General features: G+C 44.4%; 1 protein-coding gene across 1 annotated transcript; it reads right to left on the bottom strand.

Annotated features, from left to right (window-relative positions):
• Window positions 1–6,196: 6,196 nt before the first annotated feature.
• LENG9 (leukocyte receptor cluster member 9) lies at window positions 6,197–22,166 on the bottom strand. Its single transcript, XM_086930260.1, has 2 exons — window positions 21,964–22,166; window positions 6,197–8,567 (listed from the first exon to the last, which is right to left on the bottom strand). The coding sequence occupies exon 2, from the start codon at window positions 8,549–8,551 to the stop codon at window positions 7,187–7,189; it is 1,365 nt and encodes a 454-aa protein (XP_086786386.1). The 5' UTR covers window positions 8,552–8,567; window positions 21,964–22,166; the 3' UTR covers window positions 6,197–7,186.
• Between the last annotated feature and the right edge of the window lie 877 nt (window positions 22,167–23,043).

Genomic DNA, 23,043 nt, shown 5'->3' with positions numbered 1-23,043 from the left:
TAGCCTATCACAATATGGCCTACGGAACTTGAAGCTCCTCCAAAAATATCAAAAGAAGTTAGAAGTTATGAGTAACAATGGTTTCAGTCGTATCCTTAATATGGCATGCTAACATGGCAGAGTACCTTCTACACAATGAAAACATTATTCCACATCTTACCATACGTTGCACACCAACATAAGTTGCAAACCAATCTCATATTCATAATCTTAACACTATTCTATGCCAACAACCTGTACCTTGGCACACCCACGCAAAATACAACTCATCAAAAATTATGCTTCTTTTCCGCTTTCAATCAAGATAGTACGATTCCAATCCTGCAATCGCTCCAGTGTCTACCTAAAGCGAAGCGAGAGGGGCAATGTTCAAGGCATTCTGCATTGTCCACAGAGCCAACTCAAGCAATACAAAGTAAACAGAACACTGTGCTCCAGGCTTGCATCATTTATCATCATACCACCTTATAACGGAGAAATCTGTAGGAGGCACTGCTTTCTCGCACAAGCCACTAAGCTCTGGAACTCACTACCAGTCAGAATTTGAAGCACCCAGGAGCATATCCACTTCCAAAGACAGTTAATAACATGGCTATTTCGTATAAAACTTCCTGGCAACAAAGTCCATAAAACTGTCATATTCTCAAGTGCAAGCCTCAGCTTACAACCCACGAATTGCAACACAACCAGCAAACTGTTCTGAATATGCAGGTAAGCTAAAAAGAAAGATCTGACCTATGGTTTGACGTGGCCTTATATAGCTCTATACTTCCATTTAATACAGTTACAGCCCACAGTAATACTAAAAACATAATACGCAGTGGTCAGCAACAATTATAACTTATACCTCCTCAATTCACATAATGAATATCTGCTTTGAGGGTTGTCCGTCACCCGCACTATAAAGCCCCAAAAAACAGACATCACCAAATCAACAGTCATGGAATAACTGAAGAGATCTGTCTCATATTGCTGGACAATTTGGAGGACTTTATTATAATTCCCCACTGCGTGTCCCAATAAATCTATAAAATCTGGCTGCTTATTTACAACGCCCTAAGACCCTCAGATATAGGATGAAAATAAAAAGGCCCATGCCAACTAATCTCTCCAATTTGCTCTACCTCCAACCACGCCAGCTATGCACCACAGCTATATACAAAATCTCAATTTGGGCAACCCAGTGCAGTAACCAGCTAAGCAGACTATATCATATGAAATATGAAAAAGGAGTCTGTGGAGCTGTTCAAAGCTACTAGCATACTGCAAACAATAAAACTGCATGTCTGTATCTCACACTTCATCTTTCAACAAACTGGGCCCGATTCACAGAACTAACTTAAGACAAAATCCTAAACTTACTACCATTTTGGTATTCACAGAAGGCACTTACTCATTTTGGTATTTACAGGAGGCACTTACTCATTTTGATATTCACAGAAGGCACTTACTCATTTCGGTATTCACAGAAGTTAGGAGTCCTAACTTTAGGACTCCTAAATGCCTTCTGTGAATGCCGAAAGTCTTAAAGTTAGGATTTTTCTCAGTTTAGGAGTCCTAAAGTTAGGAGTCCTAACTTTACTACTCCTAAACTGAGAAAAATCCTAACTTTAAGACTTTCGGTATTCACAGAGGGCATTTAGGAGTACTAAAGTTAGGACTCCTAACTTCTGTGAATACCGAAATGAGTAAGTGCCTTCTGTGAATACCAAAATGGTAGTACGTTTAAGTTTTGTTTTAAGTTGATTCTCTGAATAGGGCCCACTATGTCCTATAATTACACTTTAACCGTACCGCTGCGGTCATCTCGCACAACATGGAAACACTTACCACATAGGATCAAAAAAAGACAACATCCTTCCAACTACACACTCAAAATGGTGTAGCATACTACTCAAACAGAGAAGCCCTCCAGCCCCCCCATATAGGGGTTGTAAGTGCTATATAAATGCCGCAATACAATACCACACTAAGCTTTTTTGATTTCGGAAACACACCAATTCACAGTATCGGCCTGTTTGCAACCGCAAAAATACATTTTGGTATGTATGAAACCTAAGCTGCAATTCTGTAACATGTTACTGAATTGCAATTTGGATTTGCAACCAAATACCAATTTGATATTTAGAAGGAGTGGTTGAGGGCATTCCTTCCAAATACTGTATCTGAATAGTATGTATTAGTGTTTTGTGAATGATTTCTGGTCAGAAAACATTATAGTTCACCAACTACAAACATGTAGTGGTAACCCATTCACTAATGAGAAGGGGTTCCTTGGGACCCCTTCTCTTTTGTAATTGTAAAAAAGAAGTTTATTCAAGCGGAGGCAGGGGTCCAAGGGTCAAAAAATATGCAAAGAGGCTTTTTTTTTTTTAAACGCAGTCTCGTTTTCAGCAGGCCACTATTCATGATGGCTGCGATGGTTGTATGATGGAATCACGAATTCCCTAACCCGAATGCCTAAACAGCACGGTCTTAACCACGCATTCCTTTACCACGCATTCCTTTACAGCAAATTCTCGTGGTAAAGGCACGTATGGTAAAGGGGTATGCATGGCTATGGTTGCAACCCTCCTCCCCACAGCCCTAAGGTATAAACTTCCACCCAACCCACTTCCGCCATGAAGTGCAAAAACCCTCCCCGTCCCTACCCCCACACTGTGCCCTCACCCTGCCGTGATGCCTAAAACCCTGTCCCTTAACCTGACCCAGCCCTAAAAACTGCCCCAACTACCCATTCCCCTCCCCATGCCCTGAGGCCTAATACTCTAAGCCCTAATATAAAACACTACCCCAACACTCCTCCAGCCCTAAAAACTACTCCGACACCTCACCCCAGAAAACTACCCCTAATCCCCCTAGTCCTGAAAACTACCCCCACACCCCCGGCCCTCATAACCAGCCCATACCCCCAAGGCCCAGAAAACTACCCCTGATCCACCACAGCCCACAAAACTACCCCAACCCAACCCCCAGCCCATAGAACAACTCCTGGCCCACCCCAGTCTACAAAGCAACCCCAACCCACCCCAACCCACAAAACAACCCCAGACCCACACCCAACCCAGAGAACTACCATAACCCCCCAGCCTACAAAACTACCCCGACCTACCCCCAGTCCACAGAACAACTCCCAACCCACCCCAATTCACAAAGCAACAGTGACTCAGCCCCCAGTCCACAAAGCAACCCGGACCCACCCCGAGTCTGCAAAGCAACTCTGACCCACCCCCAGCCACATAACTACCCCAGACCCACACTTAACCCACAAAACTACCCTGACCACCCCCCAGCCCACAAAACTACTTCCAACCCACCGCCAGGACATAAAACAACATCGACCCACCCCAGCCCACAAAGCAACCCGACCCACCCCAACCCACAAAACAACCCCGACCCAACCCACAAACCAACCCAGACCCCCAAGCCCACAAAAGTACCCTGACCCAACCCTATCCCACAAAACTACTCCCAACACACCCCACCCCTCCATCCCCACTTAACTCACTATGGATCTCTCCCTGCTTCCATCCAATGCTGTCCGCAGCTAGACTGCACATTGCCTTAACCACACACATGAATGGTTAAGGCATATGCGTGGTTAAGGCAAGCGTGGCTAAGCTTGTGGGGTGGGAACACTCGTGGTTTAGACTGCGGTGTTCCGACTGTTTTCTGGCTGCGATTCATTGAAACCTATTACGACCCCCCAGCCAGCAAAACTACCCCTGATCCACCTCAGCCGACAAAGCACCCGGACCCCCCCTCACAAAACATGCATAGTTAAGGCATATGCATGGTTAAGGCAAGTGTGGTTAAGCTTGCAGAGTTGAGACACTTGTAGTTTAGACCGCAGTATTCCGACTGTTTCCCGGCTGCGATTCATAGTGTGTTGCATTAATATTCATGAGGAAGATCGAATTATGACCCACTACAAATCATTAATTATCTAACTGACCTATTGGTACATACGTCAGTTCGCAAATGACCACACTGGGTTGTTGCAAAAATACTGGTCGCAAATTGCAACCAGTATTATATGACGACTTGTACAGAGATCTGACCCATAGTGATTCCTCACTTTCCATTTGCTTTCAATTGGGGTGTAGGATTATGTAAACATTATAATTGTGTCACAGCACCTGATTTAAGCCTGCCAAGTGTAGGAAAATGTCCATTGTGCACATGTATATCTGAATAATGGGATGGGATTTTATAACAGGTGTAGCGAGTACACCCCACCGCCTCTGATAAGGTTGGGGATTATTTGTGGCATTTCACCCTGACCCCTCATAATGTTGTTAAGAAATGGGGTTTAATGGTGCATCCCATAACACAGTACTCCTCATATATCCGGCCAAATGCCATAGAAAGCACCAAGAATGAACCCATGATAGCTTGGACTGATCTCCCTTTCTGCACTGAGAGAGTGAAATGTCCAAGAGGAGTCTCTTGGCAATCCAATTTGAGTTCAAGAGTAAGAGGCCTGGGGGCACCAGTAGTAAACCGCCATTTACACACAGCGCAAGACCCTGTTGCCTATGTGTTATATATTCTTAAGAGTCTTTGAATGTAATCCAACCTAGCTGTTTCCTGCTGCTCAGCCAGAGTGAGAGATGGTAACGGAATGTTGGTGTGACTGTGATGAATAGAATGCCTGGGTGCCTGTGTGAATAATTGGGGACAGTTGGAGATGGGCTGAGCAGCAGGGAGGCTGCTGCTGGTGGGGCTGGTGTAAGAGCTGGAAATAGAACTGGAATACGGGCTGGCAACTGGGATGTGGACTGATGTACATATAACCTGGAACCAATAAAGAAGTCTTCAAACTCGTCATAGCTACCTGTGTCAACATGTGTGAAAGGGCACAACACTATGACTGCCCCACGTCCCCAAGAAAAGGCCTCAGAGTAATCTACAATAATAAGGGACATTGTGGTTTGTTTGAGGGCAGTACGTGGCAGTCGACCTGACCCCACCAGGGGATCCCTTAGTATACTGACCATGGTAACCCTGCAAGGTATGTAAGTGGGTATTGGGTTCCAGGCCTTTCTTAAATGGACATTAACCTCCTAACGTTGGAGCTTTCTAGCTACCTGAAGATAGTATTTTTTGGGTGAAATTATGTTTATTAATGACAGGGCATAGAAAAAGTGATTACAAATTGAGAAATTGCTGCTGCTTGTTTGATACAAAGTCCATTGGCATATGCATGCCAGTAATACAATTAGTACAGTGAATATGAAATAGAATGTTACAAATCCCCTGACTTCCTCACCACCCCCCTCATTTGGAACCTTCATCCGATGCTGTCAGAGGCGTAATACAAATATATCCTCTATACTTATTACATGCTCCCCATATTCTCCCCCATTTTTGGGGACAGCCTCGATGGACATATGTCGCCTTCTCCTCCACAATGGCCCCGTCCATGTCTTTACACCAGTCATGGAGCATTGGCGAGCACCGTGAACCCCACAATCTGGCTATATTGAAGATAGTATTTTGACAGTTCGGATTTGAGGGCACACTTGGTAGCAAGTTTCTAGGCAATGCACTTTCCGTTCTCCTTGACAGGTACCTGTGCAGATTAGGATGTTTGAGTAGACATGCATGAAGTGTGTTCTTGGGTCTTGAACAACTGTCATCTCCCCTGTGGTAGCAGATCTTGTGTGAATGTCAGATGGGACACTTTCTAGTTCGTTACTAGCCTTTCGTAAGAATTTAAAGATTTTCCTTTATAGCCAAGTATAATTCCTTATTCTGTGCTATCATTTGCAGTCTGTGGCTTAATTATTGTCCTGCTCTGCGCCGGGAAACCCTGTTGGGTAGCTGCTCGCTTTATAAATCTATAATAATAATAATGGTTTAATGTTGGTTAATGTATCTTTCCACACTGTACCAAGGGCGTACTAATCATCAATAACGTAGACTCGCCTTCTTCAGTTGCTGCTTCTAATAACTGGATGATTTGGCCTTCTTTTGGACACAATCAATATTGCAATTTATGATGGATGTCTAATGATTTAAAGATCTCAGCCTGACCTCTCCATGATGTGTGCTTAAACTGGTGATTGAAGAGGGAAGATGATGTGTCAGATTGAACATCCTAGTTGTACAAAAGGGCATTCTATAACCATAGGATGGACAAATAAGAACTGCCTTTTAATAGTATTTGAAAAAGCAAGCCTAAACATCAATATTGTCATGAATGGACATTTATTATTTTTATTGTAAACAATATAATACATTTGAAAATATTAAAAATGTTAAAATTTTAGGTTTAACAAAAATTGTCATATACAGATTTAAGTATATTGCTTGTTTTTAAATATGGAAGCATATTTATTAATGTTAATATTGTTTCAAATATGCAAAATCTATGCACATTATTGGCTGTATGGTAAGGAAATGTCTCTGCATGCTCTAAATATGCCATGATAAATCTAATGATTTGCGTACACTCCGAGATGACATGGATTTCTCATGGCATCAATCCAGAAGGTCTATGGCTCACATGTACTAAACTTCAATTTTGCATTTCGCAAATAGCGAATCCTATGAAGTAGCTATTTAGGAAATGCAGCATGGAATGTACTAAAACTGTGATTTCCTAATAGCAATTCCTACAAAGTCGCAATTGCTACTAGGAAATCGCCATTTAGGAAATGCAAAAGCATTCGGTACTATGGGTCTAAGGCCCAGAGGTACAAATGGGTTTTTATTTCCAAATTTGCAATTTCCTAATAGGAAATCACTGTTTAGTAAATGCAAAATGAATAATAAATAAAGTGGAGCATGTGTAAACCGTTCCAATGCCCTAGGGGCGAGTGGGCGCTCTATGGCGCTACCAAAACAGAAGATTTGGGTGCCTTTTTTATTTTGCGCATGGTTACTATTGAATTGGATTAGATGATAATGGTATATCCTATGTGCCAATTGGCATTTAAGAAATGCTTTTCACATGGGCTTAGGAAATCGCAAATAGGAAATCCCTATTTGCAAATTCCTATTTTGGTAATCGCAAAATGCGATTTCTACTGGGTAGAAATTGCAATTTGAGATTGCGATTCTGCTTTTGTGCATATGGAAAGCCTTTTTAGCATTTCTTAAACGGACCACAATTGCGATTCAGTCCATTAATAAATGCTAAATAGCTTCGTACATATGGGCCTGTATCCTCTTCAGAAGGTCAGTAGAGCGCAAACTCCATTAACGTGGTATAGAATCCATCTGTCCGTCTGGTTTCACCTGCATAACAGAAACTGAGGGAGTCCACCTGCTGAGACCCATAGTTGTTCACCACAATATCTCCATACAGGGCACGGGACAGCTGGAGCGAAGGATTCTTCTGTGCAGTGCGTCTGGGGATCTTGGCGATTGTCAGATGGAGGCTGTCATAGCTGGGTGGTCTGATGACAGTTAGTCCCTTCTCGCTGAAATTGCGCTCTAAAGTCCTAGCAAACCTGCACAGTTCTGGGGTGGCGGAGGGCTCCAAGTACAGCACTCGGGAGTGAAAGTCATTCAGTCCCTGGAAGTGCAGGATGAGTGCAGGAGGGAGGAGGCGCTGGGTCTCGCACCGCAGCTCATGCAAAGTGGTTAACGCCATCTGGATTTCCTCTGGTGACTCTAAGCGGAGGAGGCACAGTGTAAGGTGAAGTGTAGGCACTGGTGTGCAGAACTCCACTAGTCCAGGCTCAGACTTCACCAGTCGGTTTTGTACCTCCTTGACAGCACTTCGAACCTCTTCACTAGCGATTCGGATTGCAACAAAGTGGCTGGGTCTGTTCTTCGTAAAACCTCCACGCTGAGGAAGGTCATCAGTTCTTTGATGCGTTAAATGGTCTTCTGCCTCATCATCATCACCAGAATCATAGCTGTTTTTCACAGCAGAGTCTCCAATATCCCCCTCGGCAGCTTCAGTATCCTGCGCCTTCTCTTCCAATTGACACTTTTCAACAATATCCAATATAGTGTGGTCACCCCCCGTGGAGCCAAATACATCATCTGTGCGTGTGGCCTTGTCCCACACCACCACATCTTTGTATTTAAAGTACTGGATACGATGTTTCGGTATTGCTAACACATCATACCCTACGGATGCAAAATCCTCCCAAGAGAAGGCTGAAAATGGTTTCTCAATGATGCCAAGGAACCGGTCCAGGTAGCCGATGGTGAAAGAGTCCTTTGGCAACTGATCATCCCACTGAATTCTGGCAATGACATCTTCTGCAGTTTTCATGGGGGGCTTCTTCTCCTTGGTTTCCAAATTCTCTGTTTTAGTCTTTCCTGTCTTGGGCTTGGAGGGAGAGGTTTGCTTGACTGTCCCCAAGTGGAGGTTCCGGCAGCGGTCTCCAAATCGGCAACGGCCTTCAAGAAAGAAGTGGCAGGCACTTTCATTTTTGGTGGTTTCTGGATCTGCTTCTGAGGGTGTTGGCTCCATGGTGGTCTCAAATGCCATGGTGGCTGCAGACGCATCAGCTTCGGAGCAGTCCTTATTGGGTACAGCAGAGCTTGCAGCACCGTCTGTTGGGTCCACGATCATCTTGCCGTCCATAGCTTGTAAATTGTCACTAGTGGGGCAAAAAAAGAGAAATTAGAAACTGTGGCGGCATGAAGCCCTCAATATTTAATGTTAGCAACTGAAAATCTCATTTGTAATCATTTAATCAAGCTAACATTACTTGTGATTACGTTTTTCTCATTTGGAATCAGCGCACTTTTTTTCTAGTCTCTTGTGAAGTGCCTGCTCTCTACTGTCCTGAGATATTAGTGCCCTATCCCAGGTTGTGTTTTATGAGCTCGAAGCAAACTCTCTGCTTGTGCCAATAGTACATTTTCTTGGTTTGTCTCATATTAGTACAGTGCAAAGGCTGTGAATATGTTCCAATAATGTGTCTGTTCTTTGGAATAATCCAGCAATGCTGCAGTAGGCACATTAGCGTCCTTACTGTGTGCACTATGTGGAACTAGCTTTTGGTTCAGCCTTATTGTTTTGTTTTAGTGTGTTTTTGTATATGAAAGTAGGTGTTAGTGTAGTGTCTGTGATTCAATCTTAAGAAGGCTCAGCACAAGCCTACTGGATATGAGTGAGAGCACAGCTGGAATAAGGAGGGAAAAGCAGAAAAAAATTCTGTGCAGACTTCCTTGTGATTTTACCAGAGGTTACCTGAAGAGATTCCAGGGCAGGGCAGTACCTACTGGAATATTGATGGGGTTTTCCTCAAGCTTCGTATTTGGGGTGGTGTGGGGTGTCAGGGCAATAGATTAAAGGCCTAAACTACTGTATCCCTCCTCTTTTGACAGTGAGATGCCTGGCTGAGAAACAATCTCTGAAATTATAGGTTAGCACATGAGTTGTCAGAATCCCTTTTGATAGCTCATATAGTGTCCTAATGCTGTCAAAGGATTGCAGAAATGTAGGATGAATGAATGATAGCCCACATGAGGTGACTAAATACCAAGGTTTCCAACAGGTAGGGACAAGACCATAGTACAATATAATACGTATTTTTAAAGTGCATGGATACTCAGAGTTTCCCAGCGCTACACATGAAGACGGGATAGAACAGAAAGCTAGAACAACCAGGTTTTCAACAGTTTTCAAAACATCACAAATGATGAGCAGCTACAAATTTTCCAAGGAGGAACATTCCATAGAGTTGAACCCAGAACAGAAAAACTCTTGCCACAATATCTAATGTGGGGAACAGTAGCAAAGTGCTGATATCCTGAGCGAACTTTACGCTGAGAAAAGTAGCGATGTACCAACATTTAAGAAATAGAGGGTCATTGCCAAGAAAAGCCTTATGCATAAAGCATAGTGTTTTAAAGTGCATGCGCTTCTCTACCATCAGCCAGAGAAGCGATTGAACGTGGGAGATGTTTCACTGTGCAGGCGTCACCCACCTGCACTTAAAGAGGGGAGAGAGGACAACACAAAGCAAACGGGCTGCAGAATGTTTCACCAGCTGAAGCCTTTTCAAGGGTTGGAATCATTGTTTTTTGTTCCTGCAGTGGAAGGACCCAAATAATTTTCTTGGGGCATTTAAGTAGCCAGAAAAAGTAGGTTGCACTTTTGGAAATTGTAATGTCCATAGTAAGCCTATCATCCAGCCACATACTCAGATTATTGCAGCCTTACAAGAGGTGAGTAATGGGCCCAGGTCAGCCGGCCACAACTGGGAACCTCAAAGCTGTGGTTGATTTCCAACTATTAATACCACAGACTTGTCTTCATTTAAATTAAAAGAATTTCAACTCATCAACCCGGTGACCTCGGAGTTGAAGATTGGTGGAACCTTCTTCTTTGTCATTAAAGAGCGTGACATTGCCACGAGTATCGTCTGCATATATAAAGATAGTTACGCCATAGCTCTCGACTAGATCTGCGGTCTTAATGAGAAGCCTTGTGGAACCCAGCTTGGTAGATGGAAAATGGAAGACTTAAGCAGCTTACAACTGACAGGAAACTTACGAGCCTGTAAAAAAGAAGATGGCCAGGAAAGAGCAGAATCCTGGAGGCAACGCAGGACTGCATGTGATACTGTGTCAAGTGCCGCACTATGGTTTAAGAGACTGGTGGATGCCATGCCCCCGAGATCCAATTGTTTCCTAAGATGCTCTACTGAACTCGAAGGGCAGTCTCTTTACTAAAGCCGATTTAGAAGGGTGTAGCATCCCAGAGGTTTCCAGAAACCTGGAGAGCTGGCTATTCATGTGCTTTCCAGCTATTTTGGCACAGATTGGAAAAAACAGATGGAACGAATATTTGCCCAAACATTGGGATCTAGAGTGGGGTTTTGTAATACAGGGATAACCGTGGCATGTTTCCAAATTACTGGACTCTACTTTCTTCCAGAGAAGTATTCATGAATGTAAAAAATAAGGAGAGCTCACTTTGATTATCTTAATCATCCGTTTGGAGGGAAAGTGGTCCTGGGGTGAGCCTGATCTAATGGAACATAATGATAACTAGTATTTTATGATCTACGGGGTTAAATTTTGCTAAGCTAGAATTTCAACAGCTACATCCTCATTGACATAGTGTATTTCAGAAGGAATTTCCTTTAGGGAGTACAGTTTTTCAGTGTTTACCTGGAAAACAGATTCTTGATCTCCTACAGGAATTACCTAGTATGAGACATTAGCTATAAAATAAGAGTGAGATACACACATGCTCCTAATGAAACGTTTCTGATAGACAAACTCTGTTCTTTACACTGGATATGTGGATATCTGTGTATTTGTCAAACAGAAGGGTGTATATCTTGGCTTGCTGAGCCACTAATAGTAGGATAGCCACCTGAAGATTTTCCATATTAACACATAAACCAAGTAGTTAAATGAATTACTATATGTTTGTCCTGGTTTAGCCTGCAAAGGATGATCATATTGGAGAGGTAGCATGATACAAACAGGCCACACCTAAGAGATGGAAAGGTATTCCAATAAAACCCCCATCCGGAAACGTGTACTGGCATAGCTGAGGGAATGAATATCTTGTATCCATGTGACCCTGAAAGATCATGACACATAAGTAGCTGTTGTCGTCTAGATGAATGACTATTGCACCAAGATGTTTATGCATGGTTTAATTGTTACGAAAAGAAAAAGAATAGTGGATATCCAAGAAAATATTTCTCTATTTTAAATTATGTCATGGATAATTCTCCTTGTCTATTCTTACTGTTTATTATGAAGGCAAGACAGAGGCAGCATATTAAGAAACTATGGAACTGATTTAATGTTTTGTGGACAGGGTACATGTAGAAAAGTAGGATCTGCTTTCATGGTAAATCCGACTTGTTGTTGGTGTTCTACTGTTTTCTGACTAGTCCGACTGGGATCCTACTAATCAGGACCCCAATCACTGTGCTCTCTCTTTACATTTGTCTATGCTAAGTACTTTTGTACTTTCAAAATTGGCTACTGGTGTACCCCTCTAAGTCCCTAGTATATGAATGAAGGTACTCAGGACATAAGTACACCAGGGGTCTCCCTTGAGCTGCATCATGCATTAAGCCACCCATGAGAGACCCCTCAAACTGTAACTACATGTCTGCCCTTGCAGCCTGTGAGAGCTGGAGCTAGCACTACTCACAACAGATATAGCTTTCCTAATAGATGAGGTCACTGTACTTAAAACCTCTAAGTCACCCCTAAGGCAGGCCTTTCAATCCTGAAGGTAGGGCCCTAGGTTATAAGTGTGAGGGTTCCCTGCATGAGCAGGACACTCCCTACATACCCACAAGTCGATTCTCCAGGCTTTGTAGGTGAAGTCAACCATTCAATACATATATTGAACATTAAGTCAATTACGAGATGTCTAACTATATACTGTCTGCACCAAAACCAGTCATATTTGGTATCAAACATGTTGGAATCCTACCCCGACACCGATTCCATTATTAGATGTAGGATCTCATGTCCTGGGGGGCTCCCTTACTGAGCCTCCCTGTACTCCTGGTATCAGCCTTCCAGGGTCTAACAGCAAGCTCGTGCTGCTGCCGACCACAGACACACTTCTGCCCTCCTGCTGCTGAGCTGAGCTGGAGCATGGGAAGTAGAACAATGGGTTTACTGTCACATGGAGGTGTAACCACCTCCCAGCCAGCGACACCAGAATGGTTTACATTTGGTGCCCTCCTTGCATACTCCAGTTGAAACCAGTTCAGGGAGCCATTGGCTCCCACTCTGGTGCAAAGCTGGAGAAAGGACATGAAAGTATCCTTCCATCTGTCCACCCCCTGAAGCGTCACAATTCTTCCCCTAGGGTAGTTAAGGGTTTACCTGTGGTTGGCTCTACAGATTTGTCATGGGACAAGATTCAGATCCGAAACCACTTCAACTTTAACCGTCTGGACACTTTGGACTTTGTTGGCCTTCGTCTGCAACAGAGTCTCCATCAAGGAAGGCTCCTGCCGCTACTGGTCTTGTAATCCTGCCAGTCTTCTGCATGCTTCATCCAGGTTCTTCCCCAGGCCTGTGAGCATCAAAGACACTCAAAGTAATTCCACTTGTAGTGAAGGAGTCACTGCATCCTTGGTGAGCTGCTCAAGGTCCTCTTGTGACTTAGTGCCTCGGGCATGTAGGTCCTCTTGAGGGTCCGCTTTAACTTCAGTTGGATCCCCTGCTTGATCGGTGCCTGCTCTGACTCTCCTGCATTTGGTGAGTCCCTTGGACCTTGCAGATCCCAACACTGCACCTTCCGCATTTACCACATCTGTGGCTGCCGCCAAGGCTTGTTTTTGCTCTCACTGGCCACCGACCCCCATGGTTCTTGACTTCAGACATTGGACAACTTGTGAACAGCTCCTGGTCTTCCCCAGCATCGCCTGGTCCTGGTCCTCACAGCTGCAGTGATAGGATCACGTCTACTCGCCTGCATTTTCTGTCATCAGTGGTCATTGGTCTTCCGTGCATCTTGGTCACTTCAGAGTCGTGTAGACTCTGTCCCCTCTGCTTGCAGGTACTTCTCTTCAAGCATCCATCCTTGGATTCGACTGGACTCTTTCACCTTCTTCGCCAGAGGCATCTTCACTTAAGTCCTCTATTGTGGTCTACAGCGGTTTCCGATATAATTTCGCACATATGCCCGGCTTCCCTGGTGTAGGTATCCTAGTTCAAGGGGTATCAACCAGTGGGGTGACTCTCCAACCTTTCATCTTCTACAAGTTTTTTTCAGGGTCCACTTGGAAGTGTCTTTCTTCAAAACTGCTAGCGCGACATTCCCCTTGACTTGCATGGAGTACAAGGCTGTGTTTCCACTCTGCACACAGCCTCCATGGGGTTCTTGGGTACTTACCTCAAGTGGTTCCTTAGGTCGTCAGCTCTACTGAGTCTTCTGGGTCAAGCCTCGACTTTGCTCGCTTTTCGCATTCCACTTCTTTAGTATAGAGTTTGGTATCTCTCTGGAGACCATGGTGCATTTGTGCTTACTTAACTGTTTCCTTTTGAAATATGGTGTGTATTGTATTGATGCCTCCAGGTAGGAGATATACCAATGTGTTAGTGAGTGTGTATAATAAATATAACTATTTTTATAACTACATTGTGTTGCTCTTTTTAGCTTAACTTGCACTACATGATTAGTTCTGGTAAAACAAGCTGCTTAACACTCCTTTGGACTGAGCTTGAAGGCTGCTCTCCATAGGTATAGCTTCAAAGCTTTCTATGCTTGTCTAAGAACACTAAAATGACCATAAGGGTTGTCTAGATTAGTGCAGGGTGCTTCACTTAAATAAGTGTGCACCATATACTAAGCCAGCCTACTACAGTACTTCATCACAAACACAAAGGTACAAGAGGGAGATATATCAAATGACACAATCATATTATTTCAACTGTCAGAGACAAACTCACGCTGTCCTGGGGGCAGCGCATTCAAGTGAAATACGGAATGGCTGCTTCAAAGCGACTCTGTGTTTCACTGTGCAGGCGTCACCCACCTGCACTTAAAGAGGGGAGAGAGATCCCCTTGCAGGTGAGTGCAGTGAGTGAATGCACTCACCTGCAAGTGGATGTGTTGACCCTCTCCAGGGGCTGCCAACAGAAGGCACACTAGCAGTGAGCCACCTTTCTGTGGTGCACTGTCAGAGTCCCTCCTGACAGCTTCTTTACCACTGTGCCTGAGTACATAATACAGCGCGGGTGCAGAAGTAAAAGATTCTTTGCACAGAGCCATGCCCCCATGCAAATGAGGGAATGCCCTCTTGAGATAGCTCAGGCGCAACATATGTGACGGCGCTATCTGTTTTACAGAAGAGGCCGCACGAGGGTCTGCGGCCCCTTCTGTAATACCAAAGTGCCCCAGGGGTGCACAAAGCAGGCGTAAATGCCTGTTACGCCCCTGGGGCACTTCTATAATATGGGCCCTGGCTTTCCTGGTGACTGAACCACCTGAAAACTCCTGCTGATGATCAGGTTTGTTTTTCACACTATGAAAGTATCAGAATATTTCATGATGGACATTTCAGACTCTTTATAAGGAGTTTCGCTAATTTATTTAAAAATTATATTATAAATTTGATCAACTTGTGGAAATGTTTTGGAGAGAAGGACTGTGTTGGGGCAGGGGATGGGTATCACTCTCTTTGTTGGCTCACATGGTGCAAGTCAAAGTTGAAAGGTACGTCCTTCCGCCACTTTCAGAGTTCACCCACCAGCTCTGCTATATAGGAACCATGATTCTGGAGGGAGGTCTCAGACACTCATCTGCTTTGGAGTCAATATCCCTTAGACATCCACCATCCAACATCAGTAAGTGCCTTGGCCGACTACTTGTGATTGCCGGAGACTCCTGCCATCATCACCTACGCTCTGCCCTTCAATACTGCCTGGCTTCCAGCCAACTTGACTCTCAAGGAGGAAGACAAGGATCACGATCATCCGCAATCTGTGGTGGCCATCTTAGAAGTGCTGCAAGTCCTTGTGGTTCAGGTGGGGGGAAAGGGGAGAAGGGTGTTCCTTGCTGCTGTTCAGCTCCTACAGACACCAGAGCCTCTGACTACATATTCCACAGAACAGCCTAATCCATTTTAATTATCTAGCCATTGAGTGCGCTTTGGAACCTCCACTGAAAACACTGCAACAGCAGCATACAGAAGAGTAAAACTTTAGCACACAACTTCAGACACAGGCAATCACTTCATGATGGTTCACCTCTTTCAGAAGGATTATGGTACCTTTATTGAAAAGAATTACTGGGGGCTTTCCAGTACCAATTGTTTTGAATAAATGGTAAAATTGTATTATAGTTGTGGAGTTAGTTCCACCTTTTTAAGGGTGATTTATAGTAGCCATTTTTTTCCTAACACCTTATTAGCGGGGCAAAGAAAAATCAGAAATGGGTTGTGATGGATCTGATGGCTTTCTGACCCCTTTGGAATAGTAAAAGTGATAGAAGATTTTCTTTTTATTTGGTTGACATACGCATTCCAGTCCTAAGCCATCCCCTCTTTAAAGCTCCAGCTCCAGATGAGTCTTCCAGTCGACCCCCCCCCCCCCCCCCCGAGAAACTCTTTTCTCGCTGTGGGAGCTCCGGAAGAGTCTTCCAGTCGACCTTGGGAGAGTTACCGGTATCTCAGTCAGGGAGCTCCGGAGGAACCTCCTAGCTCTAGCCATCTCTGTCAGGGATTTCTGGCTGACCCTCTCAATCATCCTCAGTTAAGTCGTTTTCCTTTGCCCTCTTTTGAGGAGTTTTGTAAATTGGCACAGACGGTATCCTCAGGCTCGCCGCTAGATCCTCTTCCACATAAAATCTGGAAAGCACTCCAGGATGAACTTTTCCACCCTCTATATTCCATCTGTCAGCAGTCGCTGGCTACCGCAACCGTCCCGGAGAGTTGGAAATTAGCTGTAGTCTCTCCCCTCCTGAAAAAACCCTCACTTGATCCCACCTGTCTGTCTAATTATAGACCTATCTCCCTGCTCCCTTTTCCAGCTAAAATCCTGGAGAAGTGGGTCACCCGCTCTCAATCTAGTTTTCTCGAGGATAACGAATGGCTGGATGTGGCCCAGTTTGGGTTTCGGCCAGCGCATGGGAAGGAATCAGCGTTGGTAGCCGTGTTAGACAATCTTCGGGCGCGGGTCAACACAGGTCGGGCAGCCTTTTTAGTGCTGCTCGACATGTCGGCCGCGTTCGACGCGGTGTGCCACTCCACCCTTATCAGGAAACTGGAGGAAAGCGGGGTTACGGGGTTGGCCAGGGACTGGTTAGTCTCCTATCTGGACAACAGACAGCAGGTAGTGGCTCTGCCGCCTTTTAAGACAGATGTGCGGAAAGTTGGGCAGGCGGTACCACAGGGCTCGGCCATCAGCCCCATACTTTTCAACTTGTACCGCCGCCCTCTGATCCAACTGATAAAATCTTTCGGCATATCGGTGTTTAATTACGCCGACGACACTCAGTTGGTTTTCTCACTGGAGGGCAAAGATGCCGTCTCCCTAGAGACTTTTCACCGCTGCCTGACTGCCACTTCGAACTGGTTGCGCTCCAACTCCCTCCAGTTCAACGGATCTAAGACGGAGGTTCTCTACTGCTCCAATGATCGTGTACCACGTGTTCTAACGGATGAGTTCTGGCCTCCTTCTTTCTCTGGGACGGAGACGGCCGCAGAGTCTGCTCGTAATCTGGGGGTCATGTTTGGCCCCAACCTTCAACTGGATCTTTTTGTAAATAAGTCCGTGGCCACTTGCATGATGCTGCTTCGGATGCTACGGAAGGTCCTACCACTTCTTCCAGCTCAGGCTAGGCCAGAGGTAGTGCGGGGTCTGATCTTAAGCAGATTGGACTATTGCAACGCACTACTTCTGGAGGCGCCTAAAACGCTGGTGGGCAGGCTGCAACGGGTCCAGAACATGGCAGCCAAGCTGGCACCATCTCGACCACGCGCTGCCTCTTCCACTCTGGCACTACAGGATTTACACTGGCTGCCGGTTCACCAGCGGATCCTTTTCAAAGCATCCTGTCTTGTTTTTAGAGCTTTACATAGACAGGGCCCAGTGCTGTTTTCTCCTGGTATACCACATCTCGGAGCCTGCGCTCCTCGTCGGCGTACTTGGTGTCGGTTCCTAGAGTGCAGAGAGTAAGGATGGGTGGATGGTCGTTTAGTTTTGCGGCCGCCAGACTTTGGAACTCCCTTCCGCTCTCGTTAAGAAGTCAGGGTGAATTCCTAGACTTTAAAAAAGGGGTGAAAACCCATCTGTTTCCTAGAATAGCCTAACTTTGCATCTGTTTCTTAGAGCAGCCTAATTCTGCATCGATAGTTGTGGCTTATCTAGTCAAAGCGCCAGGATGCCCTTTGGGTGACAGATTAGCGCTATATAAGTATGCCAAATAAATAAATAAAGCTCATGTGGTTGAAGGACCAACTTACAACAAAGGTGTGTTGCTGACCTTTAGCATTGTATCGCTCCCTGTAACTACAACGTAATTTTGGATCGGTTCCAACAGCTACTGTCAAGGCGTGGCTGAAGTTCTGCTTTGCAGCCTCACCTGGTTAAATAATCCTGTTGCCATGGAAGCCTGCAGGGTTTACTAACATTAAACTATATCTGTTCTGGCCAAAACTATTCAAGCAGTTTGGCAGTATCAGGCTCTTTTAGGCATACTAATTAGAGAATACTCTTGAATTGGGTAAGAAAAACTCGGAATATTTTACCTCTAGCTGTACATAGTGGGTATATGTATGCTAGTGAGACGTTCTATGCTTCATGAAGCATGGACTTCAGACAGAGCACAGCAGACCTCCTTATGCAGGCACAGAACTCCAAGGTGGCATTTAACATCTTTAAAGTGTACTTTATCAGTTGGATTGGTTCTACTGAACAGCAAAAAAATCAAAGGACATTGGGCCTCATGCACTAAAATTCCTAAAAGTAAATTGTAAATTGCGATAAATACTGATTTGCAATTTTATATTTGGAATGTATTATAGTGGGTTTGGTAGAGGTGGTTGCAATTTGCGCACTAACTTCTACCGAATACATTGGAATCTCCTATGTATTAATAGGTTGGTTCACGAAATACTGCATCGTAGTTGGTCGTAATTGGATCTACCTCATTAATATGAGGTACAGGTTGTAAATTGTAAATCACTTCAACTCACTGGAGTCACAGGCATGATGATTTGATGGGAGCCTGCAGACCACCATGTCTGTGTTTGCTTTTAAAGAAAGCTATCTGTTTTTTTTTATGCAGCCAGTTTGATTAATAGAAAAACTGGATGCGTTTTTAATAAGTGAAACGTTTTACAAGCATTTTTTTGGAGTAGGTAGTGGTCCCAGGGACTAAAAAGAGAAGGTAGTAAAATATTAATGTTTTGAGACTCGATTTCAGTTGCAAAACTTTAATATATAACTTAAGGAATAGGTATTTGGAAGAGAACCCCTTTACATGGCCCTTCCAAATACAAATTCAATATTTAAATGATAACCCAAATTGCGATTCGATAACATGTTATCAAATTGCAACATGGGTCTTGTACAGTCAAAAAAGCCATTTTGCAATCGCAGAAGCTCAGATTTGATCTTTAACACCATAGTATTGCTTTGTACACGAGGCCCATTGTACTTGTGCATAGGCTGTTATGTTTCCTGAAATTAGAAAAAATAGGGTTTCTGTACAGTGCAGCCATGAAAGGCAATGTGCACAGGGACATGCTTTCCGCTTGTAATGCTGGAAGCTGTACCCGTCTTCCATAAGACTTTACTTCCCGTCAGCAAGCATTCAGTGACGCCACAACTCAGTGACTTCAGTAACTTGTGGCATCAAACTTGATGAAATGAATGAATCAACGTTGATGAATGTAAGAAAAAGATAATATGCTTTGAGCTATACAAATTACATATATGATGTTACAAAAACTGCCTGACTTTTGCAGAACATGAATGTTCTAGTGGAAATTTCTATTCAAACACTCTTTGAAAGATAGATAAAAATGTGCATTCCTTATTCTTCCTACCTGGTTGAATTAAGTGACACAAACAAATCTAAAAGACGGTAGGGATGGATGACCGTTCTGCTTGTATTCGTTCGATATGCTTTATTCGATTTTTGTATAAAATCATGAAAGCGTACAATTACAAAGTACAATACAATCATAGTTAAAAAATACATACATGTGAAGCACAGATTATCTACAGATTAAAAAACAGACATTTGCTCACCCTGTGAATGTAACTTTCCTGACAATGGCATACTTTACAGGGTTCATGATGACAGTTCTTCCGTTTCATCAAAAGGGAATGTGCAAGGGGTTGCAGTGGTTAACAAATGTTAAACGTTATTTCAAATCTGTTTGGTGCTGGAATACTACAAAAAAGCGGTAAGCTAAATCCTCTACCCAGCCTGGTACTATCCCCAGTCATTGGCCTAGAGGCAGGGATATATGATGTGCTTGGATAGAAGTCATGTAGATCCCAGATGGATATGGGGCCATCACCTTCTTTAGGTTGCCAAGTTCGGAGGTATGGGACAATGTTTCTGCTTCTGAATCTTATTAGTATCAAGTCACCAATAATGTTTTTCGGAAGGGGGCCCAGCCAACCCACTCTCCTCACGCTCACAATCCCGCCGTCAAGATCATGGGGCAGGGGTCTATTTTTAGATAGCCAAAACTGGACCTTATTTAACAAGTCATCTTGTCTCTCTGGTTTTCCCTTTTTCAGTTGCGGGACTCCCGAGAGGATGCATACAAATGGGGCTGCCTCTGGAGGTAGATGCATTTTAGAAACCCTGTTGCGTTCTACTCTGGGGACAAATTTTTTCGGTGTAGTGGGTTTAGGAGAGGCTTTAGAAATGTTTAAGGGAAGATTGGTGGGAACTGATGCTCGAGTTTGGGCAACTTTATTTTGAATGGCAGGTTTAGGCTTATTTGAAGTAGCAATTGACAAGGGATGGGTAGGTATAGAAGCGTGGGTAGAGGTTAACAAATTAGAATTGATTTTTTCCTCAATCCCTGTCAATCTATCCCCCAAAATGTTGATTTTGTCGATTAGGGGGTGTATAATAGATTTGATGAGTTGTTCGATCATTGACAATAGGGCCATCTGGGAAGAAGGGGCTAGGTCGTCTAATTTTTCGGCCACCTCTGCAGTTGGGGGAAGATTGGTAGGGGGTGGAGTCAAGATTGGGGATTCATTTTGTATTTGACTTTGAATTGGCTCTCATTATATGTATCCCCGTCATGCTTCCTTTTGTTAGGTGTGGCCCGGACGGATACTATACATTGTGTGTTTGTTTTTGTAAATATAGAAAAGGGCTCCAGCACTCTTTCATTTGTAGTTAACGAATTAATATTATTTGGTGGGGATGGTGATCCTGCAGGGGCATAGCTGGTCTTACACAGACTGTTTAATTCCTCCAACAATGAGAGTCTACACACTGTATTGTTTGTTTGAGGAGGGGAATAATTACAAGGTGGACTGACTACAGGCTGATGGCAGTTATTTTTATCAGCGTCTGTACGTGAAGGTAACAGTGTGTTATTTATGCGCTTATCTTGCATCCTCAGACAAGTAGCCGACCGAAGCGCTAGTTTTGTAACAACCCCTTTCTGGGTCATGATATGACTTGGGTGTGGATAAGGTAATAGAGTTTACCTGCTTTTTCCTTTATTTTCGTCACCATTTTTTTTTATCTTCCCACCAGGTCTAGGGGTCTGTCAAATTTGCTGTGCCCGATTATCCCTATGGAAAAATGAATAAGAAAAATGCGTTGGCTACACCCCCTCACACCCATTCTCCAATCTCTCTCAGTCTCCGTTTGAAGGACTAGCCTGGACCTATTCAAGAAGGAGCTGAGGTGGAAGAACATTTTTATGGGAACTTTTGTGAAGACTCATCAAACGGAGCCAAAGTTAAAAGCAAACCAAAACATGCCTTTCGTATGTAAACGTGGTCCTCACTGTGTACTGGGTACAGTTATTTAGGGCAACTGTGCTAATATACGCACATTCACACATGCATTGCTTAAGTGCTAGGGTCAGATTCCAGATGAGTCATGCGTCAGATGGTATAAGATAGAGGTAATTTTAGAGGGGACTGGGTGGGTCCTTAGTAATACTGTACCGACAAAGCAGGGGTATAGCCACGGACCAGGCTGAATCTACTGTTCAGGGGGATTTGTTTGCTGCCCCATTTTACGTTTCGTGGGAGTCTCAGATACAAAGGTTTCTCCAGACGTCTTTCTGTAAACTGCGAACATAGCTCCGTATGTTTCTGCCTTCAGAAATAAGTTTGAAACCTGGACTTCGGAGATTTAGATCTTTTCATAGGTCTTGCTCAACATTTCATCATTTCGACAGGGCTGTCTCAACATTCCATCTATTTAATAAAATTAACACTATTGACTAAAATTACTTCCTTACGAGACCGCAAGTGTCCAGTAAAAGATGATATTTAAAACACTACAATATTCTGACTATGGCTCGTTTACTTGAAAGTTAAAGGTATTATTATAGTTACCTCTCGCTGCTCCGTCCCGTCTGTACCTCGCGCTGTCTCTAGTCCTCTTGACAACCAGGTATTTCCCCATGTCACGTCATATGGCAGCTGATCCCTGCAGCTGGCCCAGCCCCTCTCCGCATCTGAGTCATGGACGCCTACGCCCTTCACTGTGGCCCGGGAGGGGCACTCTACATCATCGTGAACTTTACCTCCCGACGGGCAATGGAAGGCGTCCAAACCAGAGAGTTAGATCGACTCTGCTGCTGCAGGCATGCCGGGGCAGTGGAGGAACATGCCACTCCACTTTACGCCAGCAGAGGGCATCCCTCCATTACAAATGTTGCTAAGCGCTGTGGTAACATAAAAAGATCTTATGCAACGGAGCGACTAACGTAGAGATACAGCCAGGACGTCAATTCACCAAAATGAAAGGTCCCTAGACCCGCCGCAATGACGTTATCGGGTGAGCCTTTCCCGTACCATAGCCATACCTGCCAAGTTGTCAGTTCCTTAGGTGTGCGTGTGCCATTCTTATAAAACGTGTGACATTTTGACCGATACTTTATCGTGGGCAAAAAATGGCAGGTTTATCCACGGACTTGAATACGTCTCAGCCTAAATTACCCCCTTTTTTACCCACTCCTGCCTTCTGTTTCCTGGAGCAGGAACTTATAACCCTGGTGCAATCGCTGGTCCTCTCCAGACTAGACTACTACAATTCTCTTCTTACTGGCCTCCCCAAATCCCACTTGTCCCCCCTTAAATCTGTTTTCCATTCAGCAGCTCGTTTCATTTATGGGGCCAAAAGAAGCGACCACATCACACCGATGTTATCTGTAATGTTGTCTGATGGTCCCCACAAATTACAAGAAGCATGGGTTGAGAACAGGCTTCCTTTATTCACTGAATATGCAACTTGGTTTAACATAGAGCGCCGAGCGTCTGTCTCTCGCTAGCTCCGGTCGCTAATGTCCGTTGGTCCCTTCGCGCGCTTCTCATCGCCTCCCCTGCGCATGCGCCCGTCTCACGCTCTACCTCCTGCGCAGCACGTCATTGCGCTGGGCGCCGAAGGCTAGAGCGCAACACCACATATCTCCC

Source organism: Lissotriton vulgaris, chromosome 7, assembly GCF_964263255.1.
Source record: "Lissotriton vulgaris chromosome 7, aLisVul1.2, whole genome shotgun sequence".
Classification (NCBI taxonomy): domain Eukaryota; kingdom Metazoa; phylum Chordata; class Amphibia; order Caudata; family Salamandridae; genus Lissotriton; species Lissotriton vulgaris.
The sequence above is the reverse complement of the archived record's forward strand: the minus strand, read 5'-3'. Positions and strand labels throughout refer to the sequence as shown.